A 24,506-nucleotide genomic window follows, 5' to 3' on the forward strand; every position below is an offset into this window, starting at 1 on the left:
TCTGAAATAAATTGGTCATATGCAGGTATACCACATCTTCATTATGCTGTGTAACACACAGAGCTTTGTATGTGAAGGTGATTTAAGCGTGGGGTTTCTAGCTTGATGTATTTTGTGTGTGTGGAGGCCAGGCAGAAAAGGAGACATTCATCAGCTATGCATCTCTGCACAGCGCAATGGCTTGGTGTGTGGTCCCCAATGATGACTTAATTTAGGTACATAGTAGGTATATCCAATAATGAAGTATCAATAACAACAACAATAATAATAATGATAATAATAATCATAACAATCATAATAATATGGGGTTTCAACCCTAATAATGTTTGTGTTTTCAACCTACCTTCTGTTAGAGTCAGTGTGGAATCTGCTATCTGAAGCTCTTGGCGTAGGCTGGCTGAGTAAAGGAACTGCTGTTGTGGCTTAGACGGTGGAGTATATTTCCTGTTTCTCTGTGAATGGCGAGGAGCAATGGCAAAGAGTTAAAGGTATAAGACCCAGGGAAATTTCAGGAGAAAATGCAGATACGCAAGTTCCTTTAAAAAATAAACATTTCATAGCTGTGAAACAAAGGACTGAAGAGGATTGGATTGGCAACACAACTGGGTGGTCTTTTATACTGTAGTCAGGGAAATTATTGTGCAAGACAGATCAAACAGAGGGTTAATAGCAGTACTTTACACACATACTCACACAACTGAGTAGATTAGCCTGTGAGTGGTAATGAGGTTACAGTCAAGTGTTTTAGCAAAGACACACACACACACGCACATGCACAATTCATAATTAAAACTAATACAAGCCTTGAAATAAAGTAGGAAGAGACTGTTAATAACAAACCCGGTCTGAAGCGGTCTTAAAATAATCTCCAGGCATACAGCCATTAGTTTTCATAATAAGGTGTGTCCATTTGCTACTTAATGTTGCATGAATTTCATTGTGACTGTGTTGAGTGCATACAATATACGTGTCCACTCATGTATGTGCTCACACGCATGTATGCCTTGGTGTAACCGGAAAAAGGCATATTCAAGGAAATCATGAAACATTTTTGTTTATGTTTGTGTGTGATTGTATATGAGAATGCTTTTGTCGTTGAAAGCATGTGTTTTTGCATGTATTATGCATCTGTGTATCGTCCTCACATTGTGCCACAGTGGAGTCTTAGGGTTTCGTGTTGTCGTAGCTGATTCTGGGCCTCCTCCAGGTGTGTGTATGAGGTCTGCAGACGCATCGTCAGGTCAGGACAATGCACACGCTGCTCCCACACTTCCCCAGGCTCCCTGAACAGACCCTAGAATAACCACAACCATCAACACACACAGAGACACACACACACACACACACAGACAAGAATCAGATAATGATCACTATCTTTCTGTTTCAGACCCCCGCCTCTTTCTTTCTCTGATCCCTCTCCCACAGGTAGTGATGGCTTACTGCTAAAACCAGAGGCCAATCCTCTTCATCTCTCCTCCTGTGGCACAGAGACCAAGAGAGAAGCAGAGAGACAGAGAGAGAGAGAGAGAGAAAAAATAGAGTGAAGAAAAAATTATATCAGGGGAGAGAAGGAGAGAGAGTAAAACCAAGCGTGCCGGAGTAAAAGTGAGGGACAGACAGAGGGGATGGGAGCTACGAAGAGTAAGCTAGATGGAAAAAGCTGCACTTCTACTATATTGTCTGATTAAAGTGGACATAGACAACTTTTTTAACTTTTCTACTTGTCCCCCCAGCGTTTCTAAGTGGTTTTACTGTTTCCGCCACAGTCACAAGACAACCACTAGTAGCCTGGCTGTTGTTGAAAGCAAGATGGAGCCGCAAGACTCCCAATATCAACTAGAAACCCCTACCTGAGTACTGTGGAAGTACTGATAAGTAGGCAGATCGTGTTAAGTACTGAACAAGTAGAAAGAACACCAACTGAATGTCCCTCTCATCCCTCTCATCCCTCAGAGCACTCCTCATTGAATGCCTTTCAAGGTTCACTCTTGTTATACCCAAGACAGAAAATCATATATTGTTCCATATTATGCTCTAATGTTTATTCCATGGTGTCGCAAAACAGGGGGGTGGAGGGATATGGGGGCTGTCGAAGTGGCACAGTCTATCCTAAGACAGCAATTGCTTGTCATTTGTGGTTTTACCCTCCAACTACTTTTGGAACCAGATTTCAGGACCAAATCTCACAAACAAGTCAGTTAAACTTTAAACATCTGTCTGTCAATTTTATTCCTTGCACGTCTTCTTGACATTGGGCCTCCTACCCTGGAGTGATACGTTTCTGATGTTGACTGAAATATCAAAATTGCAAAGACAAAGAAAAGTCGTTTTTAGTAACATGTTTTTGTGCCATTCCCCGTCTAAGCATCACTTGCTTGACTTACATGCCCTTGAGTTTTCATCATGACTGTCACAACCTTGTATGTGAGGTCTTTGATACATTTACATATATTCAATAGAGTGGTCAGTGTGGTAAGAAGTAAATGCCAAAGTGATGTGACTGGAAAACAAGTCTAAATTGTTTATCTATTTTACAAGTAGTATTTTATTTTATGTATAAGTCGAGGAAAGCTGAGGATGTTGCATTTATTAGTGTTACAGAAATGCAGTTTTCAAATCTCAAAACTCAAAATTAGGTTAATGGTTCATTAACCTGTCAAGCCACTTCACACAATATGCAAAAAACTATCACTATCCATAACTTGAGACTAAGACATGTTTCTGTTACTTATACTTAATAATTCATAATTAAAGTTTTATGTGGTTGCGTGTGTGTGTGTGTGAAGAGGAATAAAATGCAACCTCCAAATATGCATTACTATGTTACTTGTGGAAGTGTATACACTCTTTTCTGAGAGTAGTATGTAAACTTTGTGCAGTGCAGATTAACTTAAATGTTGTTGCTTTGTTTAAGGTGACCTTCAGTTGTTGTTTGGTGTTAAAAAAGGAGGGAGGATGAGAGGGGAGCGATAGAGGGAGGGACGGGAGCCTGTCCTTGCTCCTATCGCCACGGGATCGGTGGCCTGGCCTGACCACTTCCACAGCCAGCACCTCAACCTTATCCATCACCACTAGATAGTTATCACACCAGGGAGGGAGGAGATGTGGGGTGTAGGGGGTGAGTGCAAAAGGAAAGAGAGGGGGACTTCCTGCACTAATCACATACACACACACACACAGCTCAAAACAGAGAAACACATAGCGGCAGAGACAGATAAAGACAGACGTGTATAAATATAGATAAATAATTTATTCGTCTCCATGTCAGCACCAAGAGACTCTCCTGACACCATTAATGAATTCACCCCTAACTACAGCCAGCTGGAGACATTTCTGTGTGTATGTGTGTGTGTGTGTGTGTGTGTGTGTGTGTATACATGTGTGAAAAGCAGCTAATAAAATGAGACAGATCCACGCCTCATTTCTGTTCACTTATGTTTTACATTACTAGAAACTAATAATAGAGAAAGCACTTTGCCATAAAGAGCTACAGAGCGTAAATAACACAAATGGTGAAATGGGTCCTCATCAAATAATCAACACACACACAAATATGCATGGGCACAATCACATACATTCATAGACACAAGCACAAAACATAGCCACAGATACACGGCTAGACAATGATAAATTCTACTAAGATGAATTCTCACTTGACAGCAAGTAAAAAGACTCTCCAGTTCAAAAGCTGCATTGCTCTCAAACTCCATTCATAAATAGTTTTGATATTGAATAATACTGAATTAAAAGGCATTTTTTCACATCAGACATTTTGAGTGGTCATTGTTGGAAAAGCACAGCTGTTACAAATAACACTGACGATGGCTCCGTTCTATTCAAGTGTCATGACACTTAGTCCTGACAGCGTGACAGTGAGCCATTATGCACAGCAGCAGAACCCTAAAACTGAGGCAGCTTCGTGGAATTCAGCCATCATTAAATTCATCATTCAGCCCCTGGCCACACTGCTCAATATAGGCAGCAATATAACTAGGGGCTGGCTCAAAGTCAAGGCTCAAGACCAAAGATGACTGTGCCTTCTCTATTAGATCACCTATGCTTTGAAATTACCTGCCTGAGGACGTTAGGCGAGTTTAATCAGTCTCATCTTTTAAATCCTTTCTAAAAACACACTTTAACAAACTGTCTATCACTTTTATATAACATTTTCAGCGCGTTTCTAATTGTCTCTGTGTATTTTGTTTTTATAGTTGTACCCGCTTACCTCATATATTTCCTTTTATTCTTGTTTTGTTGTTGCTACGTCTAGGCTTTATTGTACATAGAGCACTCAGTAAACCTTGTTTTAAAAAGGGCTCTGTATGTAAAGTTCTTCCAATGGGATGCCTATGTTGCTCCATCTGTTGAATGTGTTAAAAGGCATGATGTTTACTTACTTAACTTCATAACCTGACAGCATGTCAAGACTGGGTTCTTGGGAGCTGCCTTTTTCAAAAATGACAGCTAATGCAGGTTTAATGTGATAAATAGAAGTCCCTAAAAATAAAAGGACATAGCTCCAACTTTCTCTAAATTATATCTCTCTGATGAATTATGTAAATCATTAAACCGCTTTGTTGAATTCTCCATTCTGATTGGTCAATTACAGCATTCTTTTGTCTGTTATTTCTGTATAACAGCCCATTGCTACAGACACCATTCTGATAGTAGAAGCAAGAAAATAATTTTCAAATTAATTAAATTCTTTATAAGCCAGTATTTGGGTCAAATTCTTGATTTGTTTAGTAATAAGCAGTTTAATGTACCGCTTTGCGTAAAGGTCCTGCATCACCGTGTCAGGGTTCGTTTTGCAATAATGACCAGCTCGCTGTACATTATCATCATCAGAAGACAAAAAAATTTCATAAAAATGCATTTAAAAAGAAATTGCATGTGTGCTTGTCACAGAACAGATCAGAAATGCTGGACAAGCCACACAGAAGTCATGAGAAACACAAATGACATCTGTGTTTTGGACCCAGTTCTGATATACACACACAGAAACATTTGATAGTAACATATAGTCACACAGTCACACAGACAGCACTCACTGAAACACAGACATTAAATGGCTCTGTGCTGTAGCCCCCAAGACAACTGTCTGCCATGTTTTAATGATGTCATTCTTCTTTAAAAGGAGTTTTAAAGGGATCTTTGATTCTATCAAGAACCATCTCCAAGGGGATAATGGGGTTCCAGTTTTTAGTATGACACTTTGTAAAACTAATACTCTCTTTAACCTCTTATGCATGATTTTTCTCATTTGTTCTTGTGCATTTATTGTAATTTCTCTTTTATATTGTTGGTCTCTGTTTCTCTGTCTCCACCTGTTTATGTATGTCTGTCATTGTCCTAGCTTTTACCATCTCACCTGCTGGTTCTTGCTGGCAATGGGGGGCAGTTTGGGCCTGGGGGAGCAGCAGGTTCTTGTAGTTTCGATCCACGGGGATCCAAGAGTCCCAGAGAAACTGGGGGCTGTTTGGCGAGGTTTGCCCAAGAAACAAGCCCTGCCCCTAGGGGCCAGCCTGGTGGGGGCCTGGTACTTGACCTGCCTCAGCAGTTGTTCCATCTCATGGGGGGCTGGTCTGAATGGGGAGTTGTAGACCCCTGGGCACTGAAGGGAGAGGAAAGTGAAAGAGAGAAAGAGAGAGAGAGATTTGTTTTAAATACTCACAAAATGAGTGTGAGGTAAACATTGTGAGTGGAACTGTTCATACACTGTCCAGGGGTTCATCAAGGTTGTAATATATTCTCAACACCTTTCAATACATAGATCGAACAATTATCAACCAGCAGTGGACTTGGAAATGAAATTAAATGTGTTTTTATGCAGATGACCTATTATTGTAATCACAAACAGAACAAGGATTGCAAAACCAACCCGAACAAAGTCCATGATTGCTGTGGAAACTGGGCAATCACAATAAAGCTTGATAAAACTAAAATTATGATGTTAAAAAAAAAGCAAGACCACAAATTACAGCACGGTCGGGCGGTGGGTAGCACTGCTGCCTCACTGCAGCCTCACAGCAAGAAAGATCCAGGTTTGAATTGGCTGGCCGGCAGGTTGGTGGTTTGAACCTTGAATCTTTCTGTGTGGAGTTTGCATGTTCTCCCTGTGCTTGTGTGGGTTTTCTCCAGGTAAACTGGCTTCCTCCCACAGTCCAAAGAGATATGCAGGTTAGGGTAATTTGTGACTCTAAATTGCCCAGAGTGTGAATGTTTTGTCTGTCTCTATGTGTGGCCCCTGTGATTGATAGGCGACCAGTCCAAGATGTACCCCGCTTCTTGCCCAATGGCAACTGCGATTGGCTCCTGGAATTTTCTCACAAGTTGTCCAAAATACAAAGAAATTAGAGAAAATGTATTCCTCAGATTCACACAGAAAATCACAGAGTTTCTTTCTCTCCAAAAGCACAGACTCATTTAAACCACTCCAGGAGATGATAGCACTACAGTAGAACTGGCAGGAGAATTTGTTACAGCATGTCACAAAGCAGTTAATATGTATCACTAGAAATTGAATTGAATTAAATCAGTTATATTTCAATAGAATTAGCCAACTTTAATAACTGCATTAAAAAACTGAATTTGAATTTGAATACACTTGGAGTTTGGGAAAACCAAACAGGGGTTTTCTTTATCAGGGGGAGCATCAGATAATAGAACGGCCACCTTCTGGGACAGCTTAAAATGAAACTAACAACAGTTAGTCATTTAATTTAAACTATTATGGGCAATATTATAAGATAATGTGAAGAATCTGTTTTGTTAACAACATTTTCATGATAGATGTTCATACACTGTGTTCCAAATTATTACGCATATGCTGTTTTTGTTCGTTTTTCCTAAATAGTCAATACAAATGACAGTCGGTACGATTTTTTAAATCCTCAACAATAATATTATAATCTAACCCTTCAGATGATGACAACAGTGTTTTTTTTTTTTAAATAACTCAAAATATAGTGTTCCAAATTATTACGCACAACAGAGTTTCAAAGCATTCAATAGGTTATAAAGAATTGAAAATGCAAATCTGTTGTATTCTCTGCATCCCATCCATTGAACTTGTGAGTCCATGTATAGTTTCTGCCTGGATTTCATATAATTATGCCAGAATCGCCTCCCAGAGCTGCTGTTTTGAGGTATACTGCCGGTATACTGCCGCCCACCCTCATAGATCTTCCTTGTAAGGGTGCTCCACAGGTTCTCAATAGGGTTGAGGTCAGGGGATGATGGTAGCCACACCATGATTTTCTCTCCCTTTATGCCCATGGCAGCCAAGGACTCAGTGATATTTTTTGCAGCATGGGATGGTGCATTGTCTTGCATGAAAATTATTTTACTCCGGAAGGCACGGTTGTTCTTTTTATACCAAGGCAGGAAATGATCCGTTAGGAACTCCACATATTTTGCATAGGTCATTTTGACACCTTCGGGCACCCTGAAGGGGCCTACCAGCTCACTCCCCATTATTCCAGCCCAAAACATCACTCTACCACCTCTTTGCTGACCAACCACCAGCCACTATGTCCCAACAGCCTTCTTGGGACATGGTGGACATCCACCAGCCACCTAGAACTCCATCCATCTGGACCATCCAGTGTAGCACGGCATTCATCAGTGAATAAAACTGTTTGAAAATTGGTCTTCATGTATTTCCAAGCCCATTGCAAACGTTTCTCCTTGTGAGCATTGGTTAGGGTGGCCGAAATACAGCTTTATGCATAACTGCAAGCCTCTGATGGATCCTGCATCGAGAGGTTCTTGGGACTCCAGAGGCACCAGCAGCTTCAAATACCTGTTTGCTGCTCAGCAGTGGCTTTTTAACAGCTGCTGTCTTAATACGATGTATTTGCTTGACAAAAATCTTCCTCAATGCACCTTTATCTGAACGAACCCGTCTGCGCTCTGAATCACACACATATCTTCTCACAGTACAATGATCTCTCTTAAGTTTTCGTGAAAATTTCCAGTGTTTTCATACCTTTTGCAAGGTATTGCAATATTTCACTCTTTTCATCTGCAGAAAGATCTTTCTTTCTCCCCATATTGCATGAAACCTGTGACTTGCATAATAATGTGGAACAACCTCCTTAAGTAGTTTCCCTTTAATTAGGCTCACCTGCCAAATAAATTATCAAACCTGTCTGAAATTGATGTCAGTGTTTTAAACAGACAGGAGAAACAACACAAGCAAAATGTTTCATTGAAAAACAAAAAAACAAAAGTTTATTTAAATCTTCAGAGTCTCGGACCGCCTGTCGGCGTCAAAGACACAAACACAAAGAAAGCAAGCTAAACAGTTTTAATGGGAAACACAAAGGTAAAATGAAAAGTAGTAAAAAAACGCCCATTTTACCCCAAGACTCTGGAGGGTCAACTGAAATCCTACTTGCATAATAATTTGGAACACAGTGTAGATGTTCATACGATCCATATTAACCCAAAACTTAGTGAAACTGACCGTTCTGTGTCCCTGCTGATAACAGTTGTTGATCTTCATCACCTCAAATGGATACACCATAGCTCTTGGCTAAACAAATGTTTTTGCCAAGTTAAATATTTGGCTGGAGTAGTTAAGTATGTGCACTTCACCTAGATTGATTGAACAAAAATGACTACAAGACTAGAATGTTGTTGTTCACTAGAACAACACATGCACAAATACACACATGTACACACGTACAAAACTTTGCCTGCTCTGAAGTGGAGTAGAGATTTGCCACAGACGGCCTCAGTAATAATTATTCAAATCACAGTGATCCTATTGCTTGTGCGTTAATTACCAGACCAAAGCTTTGAGTTGGAGGACTCTATCTACTCTATATGCTAATAACACTGCTTGCTATTTAGGCCACTCTAAAAGACTGGGACAAATGGAGAGAGAGGAGCGAGAAAGGGCATAAGTGGGAAATTGCTCCAACTATATATCGACCCAAACCTCACTCTTTAAAATAACATATTAACAGACTAGTTAATTAGTAAATGTTTCATTATTAGACCATGAGTACTTTTGATGTGAATGTCAAGTGTTTTAGAATGAGAAGAGAGAAATTAATTTAACTTCACTGACCATGGGTTGCAGATGCAGCTGGATAATGGCAGATTTTTAACTGATGGGTCTTGGTGCAGTTTTTTGTGCTACTATAAAGCTGACAGTACAGCTAATGCATTACCTTCATTGAGTAAAAATGGGTGAACCACGTCCTAAAACTATACTACTACTAAACAGAATTTTATGTTATTAAGCCAGAGTCACAACTGGTTTAGAAAAATGATGCCTTCTACACCTACTTTAGGAATGTATGAGGTCCTTCCTTTTCACGTTATAAAAGAGAAGGACCTTAGGTCCACTGTTTATGTAATCATGTAATATGACTTATGCAACCTTTTAAATCACTACATTTAAGAAATAAACATTGGCAGCAGACAATAATTATTAATACATAATTAAAAACAAGGCACATTCTACTACAATTAATCATATTTGCCTTCTTGTCTTCTAAAATAACTTTTATCTGTGTTTACTGAAGCATAAAATCAGCTTTAAAAATGGGACATCATATGTCCTTGAGAGAATATTTTGGGTGCTGTATATTTGTGCCTTGCCTCTCTGCCTCTAGAGAACCATTACTGAAGCTTGCACAAACTCCATGTGCTGATACTGTATTCCATAGGACCTAGCACACAGCTCTTGTTCCTTTGCATTCACTCTCTCCTTTAAGAGCATCTAATAAAGGTCTTTCTCCTTTGACAATATCCCAACAACAAAATGGGAAACAAGCAAGCATTTTATACTAGATCAAATGTGTGTCACTGTAATTAACTATATCAGAGTGTGTTGACTCAGTAAAATGAACCTTCAAAATAGTTTGCAGCTGTTTATAAATGTCTGGCACTCTTAATGTGAGAAACACTAACCCAAAATTGTCAGTATCAGGATTTCTGTGTGTTTAATAGCATTTCTTTAGTATTCCCATCTATAAAATGCATTAGGGATGAGTGTACACATCTAACTCAAATAGGAAGGAACAGAGGGCTGAGAACACACACATCACACAAACACATACACAAATGTAATCCTCACCGCTTTTAAAGAGACACACACACATGCAAGCCCAAAAGTACCAACCTAGCTACTGGAAGAACAATGATGTTGACCCCAGGAACACACCATCTCTGTCTCTGTCATAGGGACTTGGGGCCTTTTGGTAAGCTGTGTGTGAGCGTGTGTGTGTGCGTGTGTGTGGGCTGGGGTCCGAAAAGTGAGGAAGGATGAACTGTGTGGGAGAGCCATCTATTCACTGCTGACAAGGTCAGAGCTACGAAGGGAAAGAGTCCCCTGCCATATGCAGAGAAAGAGTGAGAGAGATATATAGAGAGAAAGAGATGGACAGAGGGCGGGGAAGAGCAAACAAACTTTTCTTCTTGCTTTCTTTCCTTCTTGCTTATTTAAAAGATATCCAATATAGTTATTTCTAAAAGAATGAAAACAGTGAGCCTACGGGTATTCAGCCAATCTAAAGCACTTAGAGAGTCAAGCACGATCTGACAAAATGCCAACTCTAGCTTACAGCACATTCATAAGAAAATGTTTGGAAGTTGTGTGTATGAGAGTGTCATAGGTCAACATGGGATACTTGCAGGAAGTAGGTAGTAAACCAGATGATGACGATGCTGGTCGAACAGGCATGAAGGAGAGAGGAAGAGGGAGAGAGAGAAGTAGTGGTGCTGAATCAACAGTGACCAGTGTGCTTTGTCTTCATTATGATCCCAGTGGGAAGTCACAGAGATGTGTGGATGCTACACACACACGTACACCTGTGCCAGGGGAAGCACTAAAGTACTACACTCAGCACATCAGAAAAGCCATGAGGACACATACTTACTCATGTGCACTATACTATAATTCACCACTAGAGGAGCAGTGGCGCTGGATTGAAGGGGTGATTGATAAAAGAGAGCACAGGAACACGGAGCATAACATGTGTGTGTTGACAGTGCAGTAAATGATTTAGCATAGCGGTGGAAGAATCAGTTCCAGGCTCATTTAACCCTTTCATGCATGAATTATGATAACCTCAGTCAGGATTTTTTTACTAAGTGTTTTTATTTATCTTTAGGCATGAAAAACAAGATCTGAACTTTTTTTTTTTTTAACCCAAATTTTATAAAGATATTTTTACATGTCCAGTAGTTGAAATATAGCCAGTGATGCATGATGTACAATTCAGTGGACATGTGATTAATCATAATTTCCTCCCAATATAAAATCAATACTTGGAAAATTTAGCAATTGCATGACTCCTTAGACTCCTTACTTGATGTCACCATATTTTTATTACCTGCAAGGGTTTCTTTTTATAGAAGGTTTGAACAGAAAGAAATGAGCAACTTGGTGTTTCTGGCTGTCTGTCAACCATCTTGGTTTCACTCTTTTTTGTTTTTCACTTGCAATGGCTTGGCATAGGGGAAAAAGTGTATGAGATGATGCAGTAGCTTCCACTGTAGTGGCTGATGTGCAACTATGCCATCAAAACTCATGCATATACAAGAAAACAGCTTTTGAATAGCTGTACACTGTAGTGACCTCTATGCATGAAAGGGTTAAGGCTAATCAAGGGGCAATTTAATCCAGTCCTCCAGAAGGTTGGTACCATCTCCAGTGCACAGACATTGTTCAGGGAAATGATCAGCCCCCCAGAGCGTCTGTGCATCTTTCTATGGTGAGTGAAAATGAGCGACAGTGGCGACACCAGCGCCTTTCTGAAAAGTTCAGAGATTTTAAACTAAGAGTGCTAAGAGTAGTTAGTTTGTAAATGAACATGCACGAGTAATACAACATAATTATTATTCTTCAAACAACCGATTGTGGATCTTAATGACGAGCCTAAGGTCCTCAACCATACTGACGCTGTACATGCATCACTTGATATGTGATTTATGATCAAATCTAAATTTGCAGGGAGTAAATGGCAGGGAATTTGAAATTACTACTTTAAAGAGACAATGACATGTTTTTTTTCTCAAAACAAATATATAGATCTTTGTGATCCCCCACTAATAACTGCTTCTCACTGCAACAACAGTGGTTGTTGCTACATAGGCCTCTGGTCAAATATTAGTCTAATCATAATCATTTCTATGGATGTGCGATTGTGTGTGTGTGTGTGTTTGTGTTAATGTAGGCCAACCTGCTTCGTACTGAGGAGGTGGTGAAATCGGTGGGCTTGGTAGACCTTGGCTGTCTGCTCTTTCACCATCTCCAGACAGTCTCTCTCTCTCTTCTGAAGTTCCTTAAGTTCATCCAGCTCCATCCTACATGTACACACCATACACAAATATTTTTGCAACTCAAATTCTAAACTTCCATTTAATTAATTTACATGACAGGTCTTTGACAGGGACAACAGTCTAAAATATATCAACATGGCACTATAAACTTTTTTCTTATTTTCAATTAACATATTTGATATAACTTCATGGCTTCATACTGTAAGTAGTCAAATCAATTTAACTCATACCAGAGCAGAAGTTTATCATACTCATATGCTCATGTATTTTTGCTGAATAACAATGACTGTTTGGACAGTGCTGCTAGATTTGATCTTGTTTAGCTCTACATTACTTACTATGACAATCATATCAGAGTAATGTTTTTGATCAATATACCTTTTCCAGACCAAATGAACCTAGTGTGTTATAAATTATCTGGAGATTTAGCTAACCTTACATTGTAATACTATTTAAATAAAAGACTTGTGCACAATGCAAACTTAATGCAAGTAAATGTGTGCACGTTTTAGTGTGTTTTCGGAACACAGTCCTCTGTCGTAATGCTGACAGTTCCCTGAAGTGTCCTTCAGTTGGATAAAAAAAAACTGCCTAATGACAAAAGAGAGAGTAGGACAGACATAGATACAAAGAGGAACTGTGGCAGAAAAACAATAGAATGAGACCACTTGGTCGGAAAAAAGCAAAGTGAGAGCCCAAGAGGCTATAAGTGGGAGGATGATGGATATATTTCATCACTGCAGCCAGGACAGGTCTGTCTGTGACATCTGTTAAGCGAAGCTAGCTAAATGGGATGCATTAAAAGCCCATACACAGCAATTTCATTCCACAATCACACAGCCTTATTGTTACAAGGGGGTAATAACTTAAATGGGAATTGGAAACAATTACTAAAACACACATGCCATGGTAATGTGAAAATACGCACATGCAGCTAAGAGTAAAGCTGTAGCTCATCAACAATCCTTTGCTCTTTTCCTATTTTCTGTTCTTCTTCTCTACTGCTTCTTTCTCTACCCAACTTCTGTTTTCAATTACAAGCCTCCACAGAGGAATCAGAATATTCATAGTGTGTCTGTAATGTGAGGTTAACACATTCTGCGGCTACTGACATTTAAAAGGAAATCACAACACCATTCCCGTTGCCTTTGCATTCTCATTCCTTCCTCAGCACCAGATTAAATTACAAAATAAATGAAATATGCAGAGCGCTGTGTGTGTATGTGTGTGTGTGTCTGTGTGTGGTGACAATGAGAGCAAGTTAAAATGTGTCTGTGTGTGTTTATGTAATATAAAGCACAGTAATTTAAGATTGTGTATAGATGTGTGGCAGTGTGTCTATATATGCTTGTTTGCATGTGTTTGTTTGTGTACATGTGTGTGCGTGTGTGTACATATAGAGGTTGCTTGGCCCCTATTTATCCACCTGCCTAACAGGGATATTACTTATTAATGTAAAGTATAAAGCTTTGGTTTATTGTGGAACAGTTTGGTTCACAGACCAATTGGTGCATATGTGTATTTAGATTTCCAGTATATATTTGTACTTCTGTTCGTTCCTGCATCGACACAGCTTTAAAACTGACTGGCAATGTTTTAGGGGGTCAGGACCTGTTTTCATGCGTCTGAGCTGAGAGTGTGACTGTATCTGTGTGTGTGTACCATGTATGTGCAGATCAACGTTCAACTATGTGTTCACACACATTTGGTTGTCTGTGTGTGGGTTTGTGTGTGTATGTCAGGCTGAATGGGTGACCTTTGCTTCCCTGCCCCCAGCCCCAGTGTTATTAATTGCTGTGTAGTGGACAAAAGCCAAACAGATTTGTAACGGCTGAAGGCACCTCGATCTGTGTCGACCCAACCAGCCGCCACAACATACAACCCTCATTAGCCCTGTTCGGCACGCAGCACGTGCTGTGTGTGTCAGTGTGTGTGTGTGTGTGTGTGTTTGACTGAAAGAAAGAAAGAAAGAAAGAAAGAAAGAAAGAAATAGAAGAATAGAAAAATAGATTGTGGTTATATCTGGATTATTATAAGCCTCATTGATATTGTTTGACTTCTGTATATAGATAAAAGGGACAAACTACTGTGTATTTTGATAGCTAAGAAATATATTCAGGGTACACACTGTAACACACTTTAGGCTACAACTTTTTCATTCAAGATTTTACTTACCATTAATTGTACGCTGAGAATACAGATAATGCTGTATAAATATAAAAATTCTTAAAAACACATATTCTTGCTACCAAGAACATAAACATTTCTCTACAGTTTAAGCTTATTATTGTATCCCAACAATAATCAATGCTATTTTTCAACTTAACAGGTTTTTAAGTTTTAAATTCGACAGTTCAAGTGGGTATCATTCAAAATGAGTATTTTTTTATTTTTAGAAAAGTTATTAAAAGTTATTAAAAAAAAAAAGTTATTCTAGATGCTAAAAATGTGCTTAGCAAGCATTTGTTCAAGTCCTGACTACATAGTACTTTTGACAGCTGCTGAACTGTTGGACAAAGTAATCAAGCATATTTGAACTGCTTTCAAATAATTGAAACTCTAAGTGACATTTTCACCCTGGACTGTTAACTTATTTAAATGGCTAATAAAGTACAGTGAAATTTCTCACTTCTCTCTAAATTATTTACTCCCTGGTTCACATTAGGATGTCAAGGGCTGATGGGAAATCAGAGAGTGAGGCAATGCGGGACAGCAGGCCATACCTGCGGTCGTCCAGGCCAGCACTAGAGCAGCTAATTGGCCAGTTTCTAAATATTTAATGGAGGCTTGACCTGATTGGATGTTTAAATTGTTCCAATTAAATGATTCAATAGCTGGTAAGAAGGTAGTCAGTCAGTCAATTTAGAGTGTGACTGGCTCAATGTATTGAGTCTTGAACACCAATATAACACAGTGCTCCCATTTAAGTGACTGACTGATTGATTAACTAATTCACTAAAGTAGTAAGCAAGTGTTTGGAAAGCAAACAATTATCCCAGCATTGAAATGATCTCGAATCAATATATCAATATTCCTAATATTCAAAAAGAGGAGAACATTTACAGATTCATATATTTCACATACTTTTCGCCATTGTTTTACTTTCAAAAGTCATTTCCTAAAGAGGCAGGGGGAGCATAGCACCCAGATTAAACTTCAACACACACACATGCACACACAGAATATATAAATCCAATCAGACTGAAGGAGTGAACTTGTCTCCACCCAAACTGGATCAGAAAGAAAGAGCAGCAAAAGAAAGACTGACGCATAGAAGCGGAGAGTGATCGCAGGGCAGGCGTGCAGGCAGGCCCACACTCTCTCCACCACAGCAGCTCTCCTTTCATGAATGTCCTTGAGAGGGACACAAGAGAGGGAGGAATGAAGAAGGCTGGAGTACAGCGAGACAGGAAAAAAGTAGAGAGCGGAAGAGAGACAGCATAGCACCAGAAGAGAAGAATTAAAAAAAACACACTAGAGCTGCTCAGCCCAGCAACACCAAGTCCATAAATTCTCCCTTGTTCTCTTTAGGATAAGTTAAAAGATTTTGCCGTGTTGTTGCAACATCACAGGGAGAATTATTTATCTGATTATGGCAGTAATAATTACCCAGCTGTTTATTGCAGATAGAGGAATAATTCATGCAGTCAACAGGCCGTGTTGGTGGCGGCAGCGATGACACCAGCACATTTAGTAAATATGCAAAGCGGGCCGGCTCGGCTTTCCTAATTGCCCCCATCGTCCCACTGCATGCCCTTATTAAAGCCCAGGAACTTTAAGTGTCTCCCTGACAAAGTGATAAATTGTTGGGGTATCAAGGAAAACTGTGGCAGAGCGGGGATTGCACCGGGGTCCTGACTTCATTAGGCTATGCAGAAGGAGAGGAAGGATGAATGAGGATGGACACTGAAGCACAGTGAACCAGTGGCAGAGAGAGAGGGAGAGAAAGATATAGAGCAAAATAGATTGAGAAAGAGAAGGAGAAAGAGAGAGGAGAGAGGCAAAGATTGAGGGAGGGAGGCGGAGTGAGGGCAGGGAATAGAAGAGGGTAGTGTAAGTAGCATGTATTAGCTGGATGCTGTACCTAATGAAATGACACAGATGGTTTCGTGCAGGGGAAATCTGTCATGAGAGAGAAAGACAGACTGAAACAGAGAGTCAGAGTGAGAGAGAAGAGAGAGAGGTTCGGCAGTCTGTGTATTACTCCTATATCATTACCATGCGCAGCAGATCAGCCTGCACTAAATGGGGACCATTAGTCCAACTTTGAATAATTTATGCAGCGGGCTGGACAGACAGACAGACTTGCAAGAGGCAGGGAGCAGGTGGATTAAAACGCGGACCTTTGCGGGATGAGTGATCAGGCAGTGTGCGATCCGGGGGCTCAGCGGCTAACACAGAAAGGATATTTTAAATAAATGCCTGCACGGCGTTAATTGATCGTGACCCTGGCAGCACTAAATAAACATGTGATTAACTGGAGAGAAAGTGACCTCAACACCCCAAACCACTGTGGAGGAGGGGCTGTGTGTGTGTGTGTGTGTGTGTGTGTGTGTGTGTGTGTGTGTGTGTGTGTGTGTGTGTGTGTGTGTGTGTGTGAGGGGACTAGGGATGTCACATAGTTGATCATGAAACAGTGTGACCAACTAGTAAAATGACATGCCTTGTGTTTATTTTACAATTCTTTACTTCTGCATTTGTCTGATCTAGTCTAAATATGACTTTTGTATTTTATTGTTTTTAAAACATACAATGCAAAAAGAAATACAATAAGAAAGATGTGTGTGACAATATAGCAATAATTAATACTTAATTGTTTGCGAAGACAGGATCCATAAATTTGAAAACTACAAATGTTACTGTTATGAACCGCAATATGCAAACTATTTTGATTATTGAAAGCTGTGTAACCTTTTAACTATGACGTCTTTTAATGTGACGTCTGTTTAGTCAAGTTTGATAAACAATAGCAGCATGTGCTATATATTTATATAGTGGCCTTATAATCACAAGACATGGCGTAGTAACATTTTACCAGTTTTACATCTTTCATCACTGGCATAGCATGAGAACATTTGACAAAGTTGTGTGTGTTTGTGTGTGTCTGTTTTTGTGTGTTATAATACTAAAGTGGCAACACCTCCTTAATGGACTTAAACAGCCTAGTCCCCCCACCTCTAAAAGGGGCAAGGAGTGTGGAGGAAAGGTGGAACGCTGGTGGGGAAGTGAGGGGGGAAGTCAGTGATCCAAGGAGCACTTTAACAAATTTACATTTAATTTTAGCAGAAGCCTAAAGATATTTTCTGGTAAAATATATTAGCAACATTAAAAATGTGACTATTAGCTAAACGTGATGGTTTTTTTTGTCAAAAATAAAAGATGGCGTATCTCTAGCAGTAAGCCCTGGAGCACAGGATGTTTTATTAATGCACGAGCTGCGGTTCAAATCAGAGGCTAATTTTTAATTTCTTCACATCGTTCACTTCTCTCTCTCTTAGCCTTGAGCGCTTTAGAGGACTTCTCTCTCTCTCTCTCACTCCCACTCTATCTCTTTGTCTCTCTGTCTCTTTCGTTCCTTCATTTTTCCTTTCCTCTACCCTCGTCCCTGTTCTCTTCCTCTGAGGTAACAACTATGAAACTACCTATCTCACAGACACCTACCTCTCTCACTGTCACGCGCTCCCTCTCGCACCCCCACCCCCCCTTCCCTTCTCTCTCTTTAAAACACACATTTTAAGGTTACAGGTACACAAGTACACTTTTAAACCAACTACCTTGACACTCATCAAATCAATTCATCTTGACTGATGTGCACCAGCTGGTGATGGTCCCTGGAAAAAATATGTTTTATCACAACTGGGTAAATGGTACAAGACAAGGAGCTGGTGACACAGAGAAGAGAAATTGGAAAAGACTAGAGAAGTATTGGATTCTATAAGTATTTCTTTTCAAAACTGTACAACACTTCAAAGAGTTTTGACAACTGGACGCTATAAATGAGAAATATAATAAAAACAACAGAACTGGATGGGTGTTACACAGGAAAGCATAGTTAGCATAATATGAAATAGGTGCCCATGCAAAAAAAAAACTGAAATAAAGAAAACACAAGCAATGTGTCTGCTCTCCTCATATACTTTTTTTACCTGACATGTTCATTTTTCCTGGAAAGTCCTTCCAAATATATCTTGCGTGCGTAGAAATTATGAATATACTTCCTCACAAAGAATCCTCTCCATCTCCGCTGGATCTGTGAGGGATTAGAGCATGACAGAGGTTTTCCTCAAAGTTCCTCAGAACAGCTGATGAAATCTGGTCATATGGCAACTTTGATGATTACTGATTAACAAATATGAAAGAAAAAAATGTTCCAAAAAATGCTCTTCAGAGATTATAAGGTAAAGCATTATGATGTGAATTTTTTTTCTTTTTTTTTTCATCAAAAATGATTTGTCCAGTCATGGAGATGTTATTGTTTTGTCAGGTCTGAATTTTTCAGATTTTCTTTTTGCTCCTCCAACATGCTGAATACTGAATACATCAAATATTCTTGCCAATGCTTCTTCTCATTACCTAAACTTTTAGAGGACACAGTCGACATAAAATTCTACACATGATGGTATTAACATACATGGGAGAACACTATTAAAGCACAGATAACTACGCATGCATTTTTTCCCCAGTAGTGATGGAGAGACAATCCAAGAGGGGACAGAGAGGTGTCATAGCTCCATACGTTTAACTATATCAGTCCACATTGATTGTGAAGGCTACAGATAAGCTACTACACACACAGCCACACACACACCAGTGGACCATTTTAAAGCATGGGGGCGGATGTCCTTCAGACTAATTAGGAGATTAAAACAATGGCAGGTAAAAGAATAATCACACTATGAGAGGAGGGAAGAGGAGAGAAGAGGAGAAGTGGAGGGTGGGGAAAAACAACAAAGAGCAAAATGAGAATTAGCATTGATCTGCCAGTCAATAGATAATTTTAAATAAAGTAATTGCCGCCTCCCGAGTTCTTGCTGACCTTTGTTGACTAGTGAAATCGATGCTGTTGAATCTAATACAAATACGAGGTGTGGCATGTAAACACTGGTTTCTATTACAGCTCTAATACATTATCTTCTGTTAGCTACCACGTCGTGATAAAGACAACAGGAGGAGAGGGAGAAAAAATAAAAGAATCAAAATTGATTCAAAGGAAGCGTCACAAGGGGATTCTGAGATTATTGTTTTTGCCTTTGTCCATCCATTTTTCTCTTTCTCTCTATTTACACACGGATTGCTTTTTGGTAAAAACTGGTCTGTGAGTACAGCTGTCCGTCACTCATTTGTGCAGAGGGTCTCTCTCGCCCTATTTCAGTTTCACACACACGAACAAACACTATTGCCTTATTCTGTCCAAAAGACCAGTGTGTCAGAAGAGATTCTGAGATTGTACTGTAGAGCTCAGTCAGTATTTTGCAGGAAAGAAGAAATCTAAGAAATCCTAACATGTTATATCTTTAAGTCTGTGAAGAACTCGTATTTCAACAGGTGGTATCATAAAAAAGACACGACTATTAGATATATTTTCACAATACCCTTTCATTAGTCCTAACATTTTTTTTATCTTTTGAAGTGTTAAGTTACGCCTAATCAACCCACTTGGAGAAAAATGCTTTAGGACCAACTCCACTTCTGAGGCCAAAATGCTGGATAAGAGCAGTGGCAGGAGTGTTACAAATACTTTCATGCCTTTTGCGGTAGGAGAAAACTGGAGCACCCAAAGAAAACCCAGACAAGCACACAGAATAAAATGTGCACTCTGCCCAGAAAAGCCTCATTTGGCCCTTGTGGGGTTCAAACCCAGTGCCTTCTTAAATTGCAAACCACTGAACGACTTTGCTGCCATTTTCACATATATTTCATTTTCCCTTAAAATTCCTATTACTTCCTTTAGGAAACTGAGTTTATTTTATATGGGTAATAAAGGGCTCTTTTCTCTAACTTCAGAAGCTTCTGCTCTGCTCCACATGGTGACATCACGCCTAACCTCTCACCCTGTGACTTAAGACAGACGGGTCAAACACTAATCCAGGACCCATGTCTCTCATATTATGTGACATTTATTGAAACAACGGGGTGGTCAGCTTTATTTGCTTAGATTTCTATTAAGTATAAAACTTGAAGCCCTCAATTTTCAGGATTTTCCACCAATATGAAAATATTGCAACCACCTCTGTCTAGCAGGGCCGTGACACACCCTCTTCAATAAACACTAGTGGATTTTTTTTGTTGGCCTATAAAACCCTTTAATGGTTTAGGCAGAATGAAACTGTTAGCCAAAAGAGCAGACTATATGGACTTGTAAAATATAAGGTTTCTGTGCAATATCCTTGTGTAAAAGTGCCAAAACATCAGTCACAGCACAGAGGAAAATAAAAAAAAAAAAAGCAAATGTTGCTAAAATTGAGAGACAAGGCTGACAATAATATCAATGAAAGCATTCAGGACACTTTTATTCAAAGCGCCTCTTGCCATGCATGGTGCATGAATGGAATAAGATTTAAGGTTATATGTGAAACTAATAGCTTAAATGAGGTTTGTATTCTTGTGTGAATTATAGAGATAAATGAGGAAATAAAATGTAACAGGAATGTCAACATGATGCCACGTGTTATAATTAAGAAAAAAGACTGCATGTAAGATTAAAGAAGTTGCTATAGAATTTTTTGCAATAAAGTGGTGTATGAAGTGCTTACAGGCTGCTTTTCATGGGGCCTCTCATTCACAGCACACACAGAGAAACAGAGTGTCCCCCCACCACGACACTCCATTTGCTAAAACAAGACACTGTGGTGATATTTACCCTGACCGCCATCTCCTCGTAGAAATTCATCTTCATGATAAAATATGCCGCCTGTGAACACAAAGGAAAAGATGGCGTTACATCTTGTCTCCCGGCCCTCTGATCTGTCCACAGCAGGCGTCAAAGATAAAGAGCTCTTTATACATAATACATTGCACAGAGCAACACAGCAGCACAGATACGGCCACAGTAGAGGGGGAGGGGGGAGGGAAGGTGGCAGAAAATGAGAGAGGGAAAGCAAGAGAGACAAGAGAAAAAGTCAGGGGGAAGGAGAGAGAGAGAGAGAGAGAAAGAGAGAGGGAGAAAGAGAGAGAGAGAATGGTTAGGGGGACTTTGTATCAAGGGGAGGACGGTACTCTTTTAATACAGCAACGCAGACAAGGGCCAAGAAAATCTATGGTAGTCAAGCAGCGAGCTAATGGAGATGTATGACGGCCAAACGCTCTCCTCTGGATTTCATAATCAATGACAGCACTGCCAGAAGTGACAAACAAAAGGCCAGAGAATATTCAGCGACGCACTCGCCCAGCAATCGCACACCAAACGCGCCGGCCGACCACTGGGGGCACATTTCAGGAGCAAACTGGAGAGACGGCCATAAAAGGATTCATATCTCAACACGTCTTTTTTAATAAAGACAGGGAAGAGAGGGAGGAGAGGAAGGGGAAGGAAGACTAAGACTTGAAAGGGGGCTGTAAATTCAGCTTGATGTTTTGAGATGAGGCTTCGTGCACGTCACATTACGCATGATAAGGTCCGCAAGAGTGAGAGGGGAAAAGACAGACCGACAGAGAGAGAGAGAGAGAGAGACGAGGGGAAGAATAGAATCTCTCAGGGCTAATTCAAAATAGTGCGGTGTGGCAATTCTGAGTGATTCAAATTAGTGCTCGTCTGTTTCCAAATGAGACCAAACAGCCTCTTTTTAGCCCATATGTGTGTTGTGACACATCCTTCATCGTTTATTTCAACACCCCTCAACCCCACCCCCACCATCCACCCCCCCGTTTCTATTTCTTGAACGCGTCCCAAACGGCGGCTGGCAGTTATGCTTTAGCAAACAGTCAATTTACAGGCATGATAAATAGCTTGTTGTGATACGTTTACAAAACTCAATCCAGGGGAAAATTATACGTGAGAGCGCTGGGTATTGGATCCGGTATCAACAATCTGTTCAATTAAGAGGCAGTTGGAGGCAATATGCTGAAAATGGGGCCTTGTTTTACTAAAGCGCACACATACACACACAAACTCCTCTACTCGTTCCCTCTCTCTATTCCTCTCCACACCTTCTATATACATCCCAGGAGTTGTGATATAGATGGAATTTCTTTATCATATTGCATCATATTTCCTAAGTGCTAATTTCCCAATGTGTAATGAGTGAATTATATCTCTTAAGGTCAGAAGCAGGGACTTAGGAATATAGCAATTGAATTCTAATGCATGCTATCATAACATAATCAATATATCTATAACCGTTCCAGGCACTGGCTTACCTTCACCATTTGTCTGAAACGTGCCCTTGCTGTGAAGCCGCGCCATATCTTCTGTATAATGACTGCCTTCTTGTGCAGATGGCTGTAGAAAAAAAAAAAAAAAAAAAAAGTAATTTTGGGGAGAGGATTGGATTTGTATGTTTTAGTAGTTGAGTTAAAGGAAAACACTAAAAAAAGTTATTCAGATACATGAGGAAAAATATTTAAACCTAAAGCAGGAAAATGAAAACACTCTTTAAATGTGAGGGAGCTGCAAATAAAAAAATACTAAAAGCTGAGAGATTTGGATTCCTGAATGTAATGCAATTTATTTAATTATGTCATAAAATTCCCTCAAATCATACTGCTATAATAAACCGTGGGCCCTTTTCTTTTTGAAAAACAATAAAGACAAGAGTGATTTTGTTTTGTGCATACAAATGATAGGCTGTAAAGGACTTCAATTAAAAGGTCAGGAAAACATCACGCTTACAAACATGCTCTCACAAAGGCATGCACACACATACACACACAGGCAGAAGACTTCTGCTCCTCCAGGCTTTTCGATCATGTCTGATGAGCCTTTCACCCCCTTTAGTCGGCGGCACACATTTGTATTCATCTTCAAACATACTCTAAATGCAAGTCCACTGCGATCCTCTGCCTCCAATGAGGCCATCAATTTCCAAAAGGCCATTCATATGCCCAGAAAATCAATGCTTATAGTGGGGATAGCACAACCCCGGAGTTGCACTTAAGCAGCTAAAATTGTTGCTAATTATCCACTTAACGCATTGATCAATTAACTAAAGTAATCTGAATTAACCTACTGTCTGGAAGTTTGTCTGCTGACCCTGCAGAATGGTGCTGGGGTCACAGTATAGGAACAAGCACACAGATAGAGACATTCATTTCTCTGCATGTGAAAGGAGCACAGAGTGCAAGCGACATTTATTCCTCAAGGCCATTTGCAAAGCTCTAGAAGAGGGATAATTATAAGAGTGAGCCAGTATCAGGGTATCCCTTGAAATTAACTATTAGTGTCCTGCCAGAATGTTTTCAAACCCCGAAGGAACCAGCAAACTTCAAATTGGTATATAAAATATTAAGGCTTGTATTCTTTTTTTTTTTTTTGCCTGTGGCATATGAAGGTGTACCATAAGTCTATTTTTCTGCTACACAGATTCAAATAGGACAAACACACACACATTATACCTGAGGTAAGCACACACTTTGCAGGCTCTGAACCAGCTCTGGATCCGGGTGGCAGCCTGCTTTTCCCTCTGCCTGTTCTCCTCAGCTTGGCTAAGACACACACAGACACGGTCAGACAGCAGTGTACTGTAGCTGCATTATCACACTGTTACGTTGCCTACTAACCCCTATCAATACGCAACATTAATAGTTTAATGTAGTTAATAGTTAATCAATATACACACAAACAATACTACTATCTAGAGTTTCAGTTCTAGTGTGGCACCACTGTTAGTTCTATTATCATCAATTATACACTAAAACACCTTCTTTGCTAAGAGATGACAAACATTTCTGTTGATTGTTTTTGTAACGAGCAACGTCTGTGTGCTAGTAAGTCACCAAAACAACGGTAGCTAACCCAGTACTAGTCTATGCTTAGTACAAACATTACATGCCAGTTGAGCTAAGCTAGGTTAACTATCGACATGCTAGTTGACGTTAACATTAGCTAATTGGTTTTACGGTTTGGCTTTGACTGCCAACCCGCGTAACAACGGCCACAATGGTCTTTAACATCTGAATTAACAGCACATATGTATGAAACACCTGTTTCTGGAGAAGTATTCCCTTTTGAACTCCTCCACCTGACTTGCTATTTTCAGCAGCTCCGCCAT

At 39.8% G+C, this 24,506-nt stretch overlaps 1 protein-coding gene across 1 annotated transcript; it reads right to left on the bottom strand.

Moving 5' to 3' along the window:
- Window positions 1–348: 348 nt before the first annotated feature.
- On the bottom strand, window positions 349–24,506 carry spata17 (spermatogenesis associated 17). Its single transcript, XM_070836014.1, has 9 exons — window positions 24,439–24,506; window positions 23,851–23,940; window positions 22,657–22,738; window positions 21,161–21,211; window positions 18,447–18,550; window positions 12,201–12,324; window positions 5,372–5,614; window positions 1,146–1,294; window positions 349–452 (listed from the first exon to the last, which is right to left on the bottom strand). The coding sequence occupies exons 1-9, from the start codon at window positions 24,504–24,506 to the stop codon at window positions 371–373; spliced, it is 993 nt and encodes a 330-aa protein (XP_070692115.1). The 3' UTR covers window positions 349–370.

Source organism: Pempheris klunzingeri, chromosome 1, assembly GCF_042242105.1.
Source record: "Pempheris klunzingeri isolate RE-2024b chromosome 1, fPemKlu1.hap1, whole genome shotgun sequence".
In the NCBI taxonomy this organism is placed as follows: Eukaryota; Metazoa; Chordata; class Actinopteri; order Acropomatiformes; family Pempheridae; genus Pempheris; species Pempheris klunzingeri.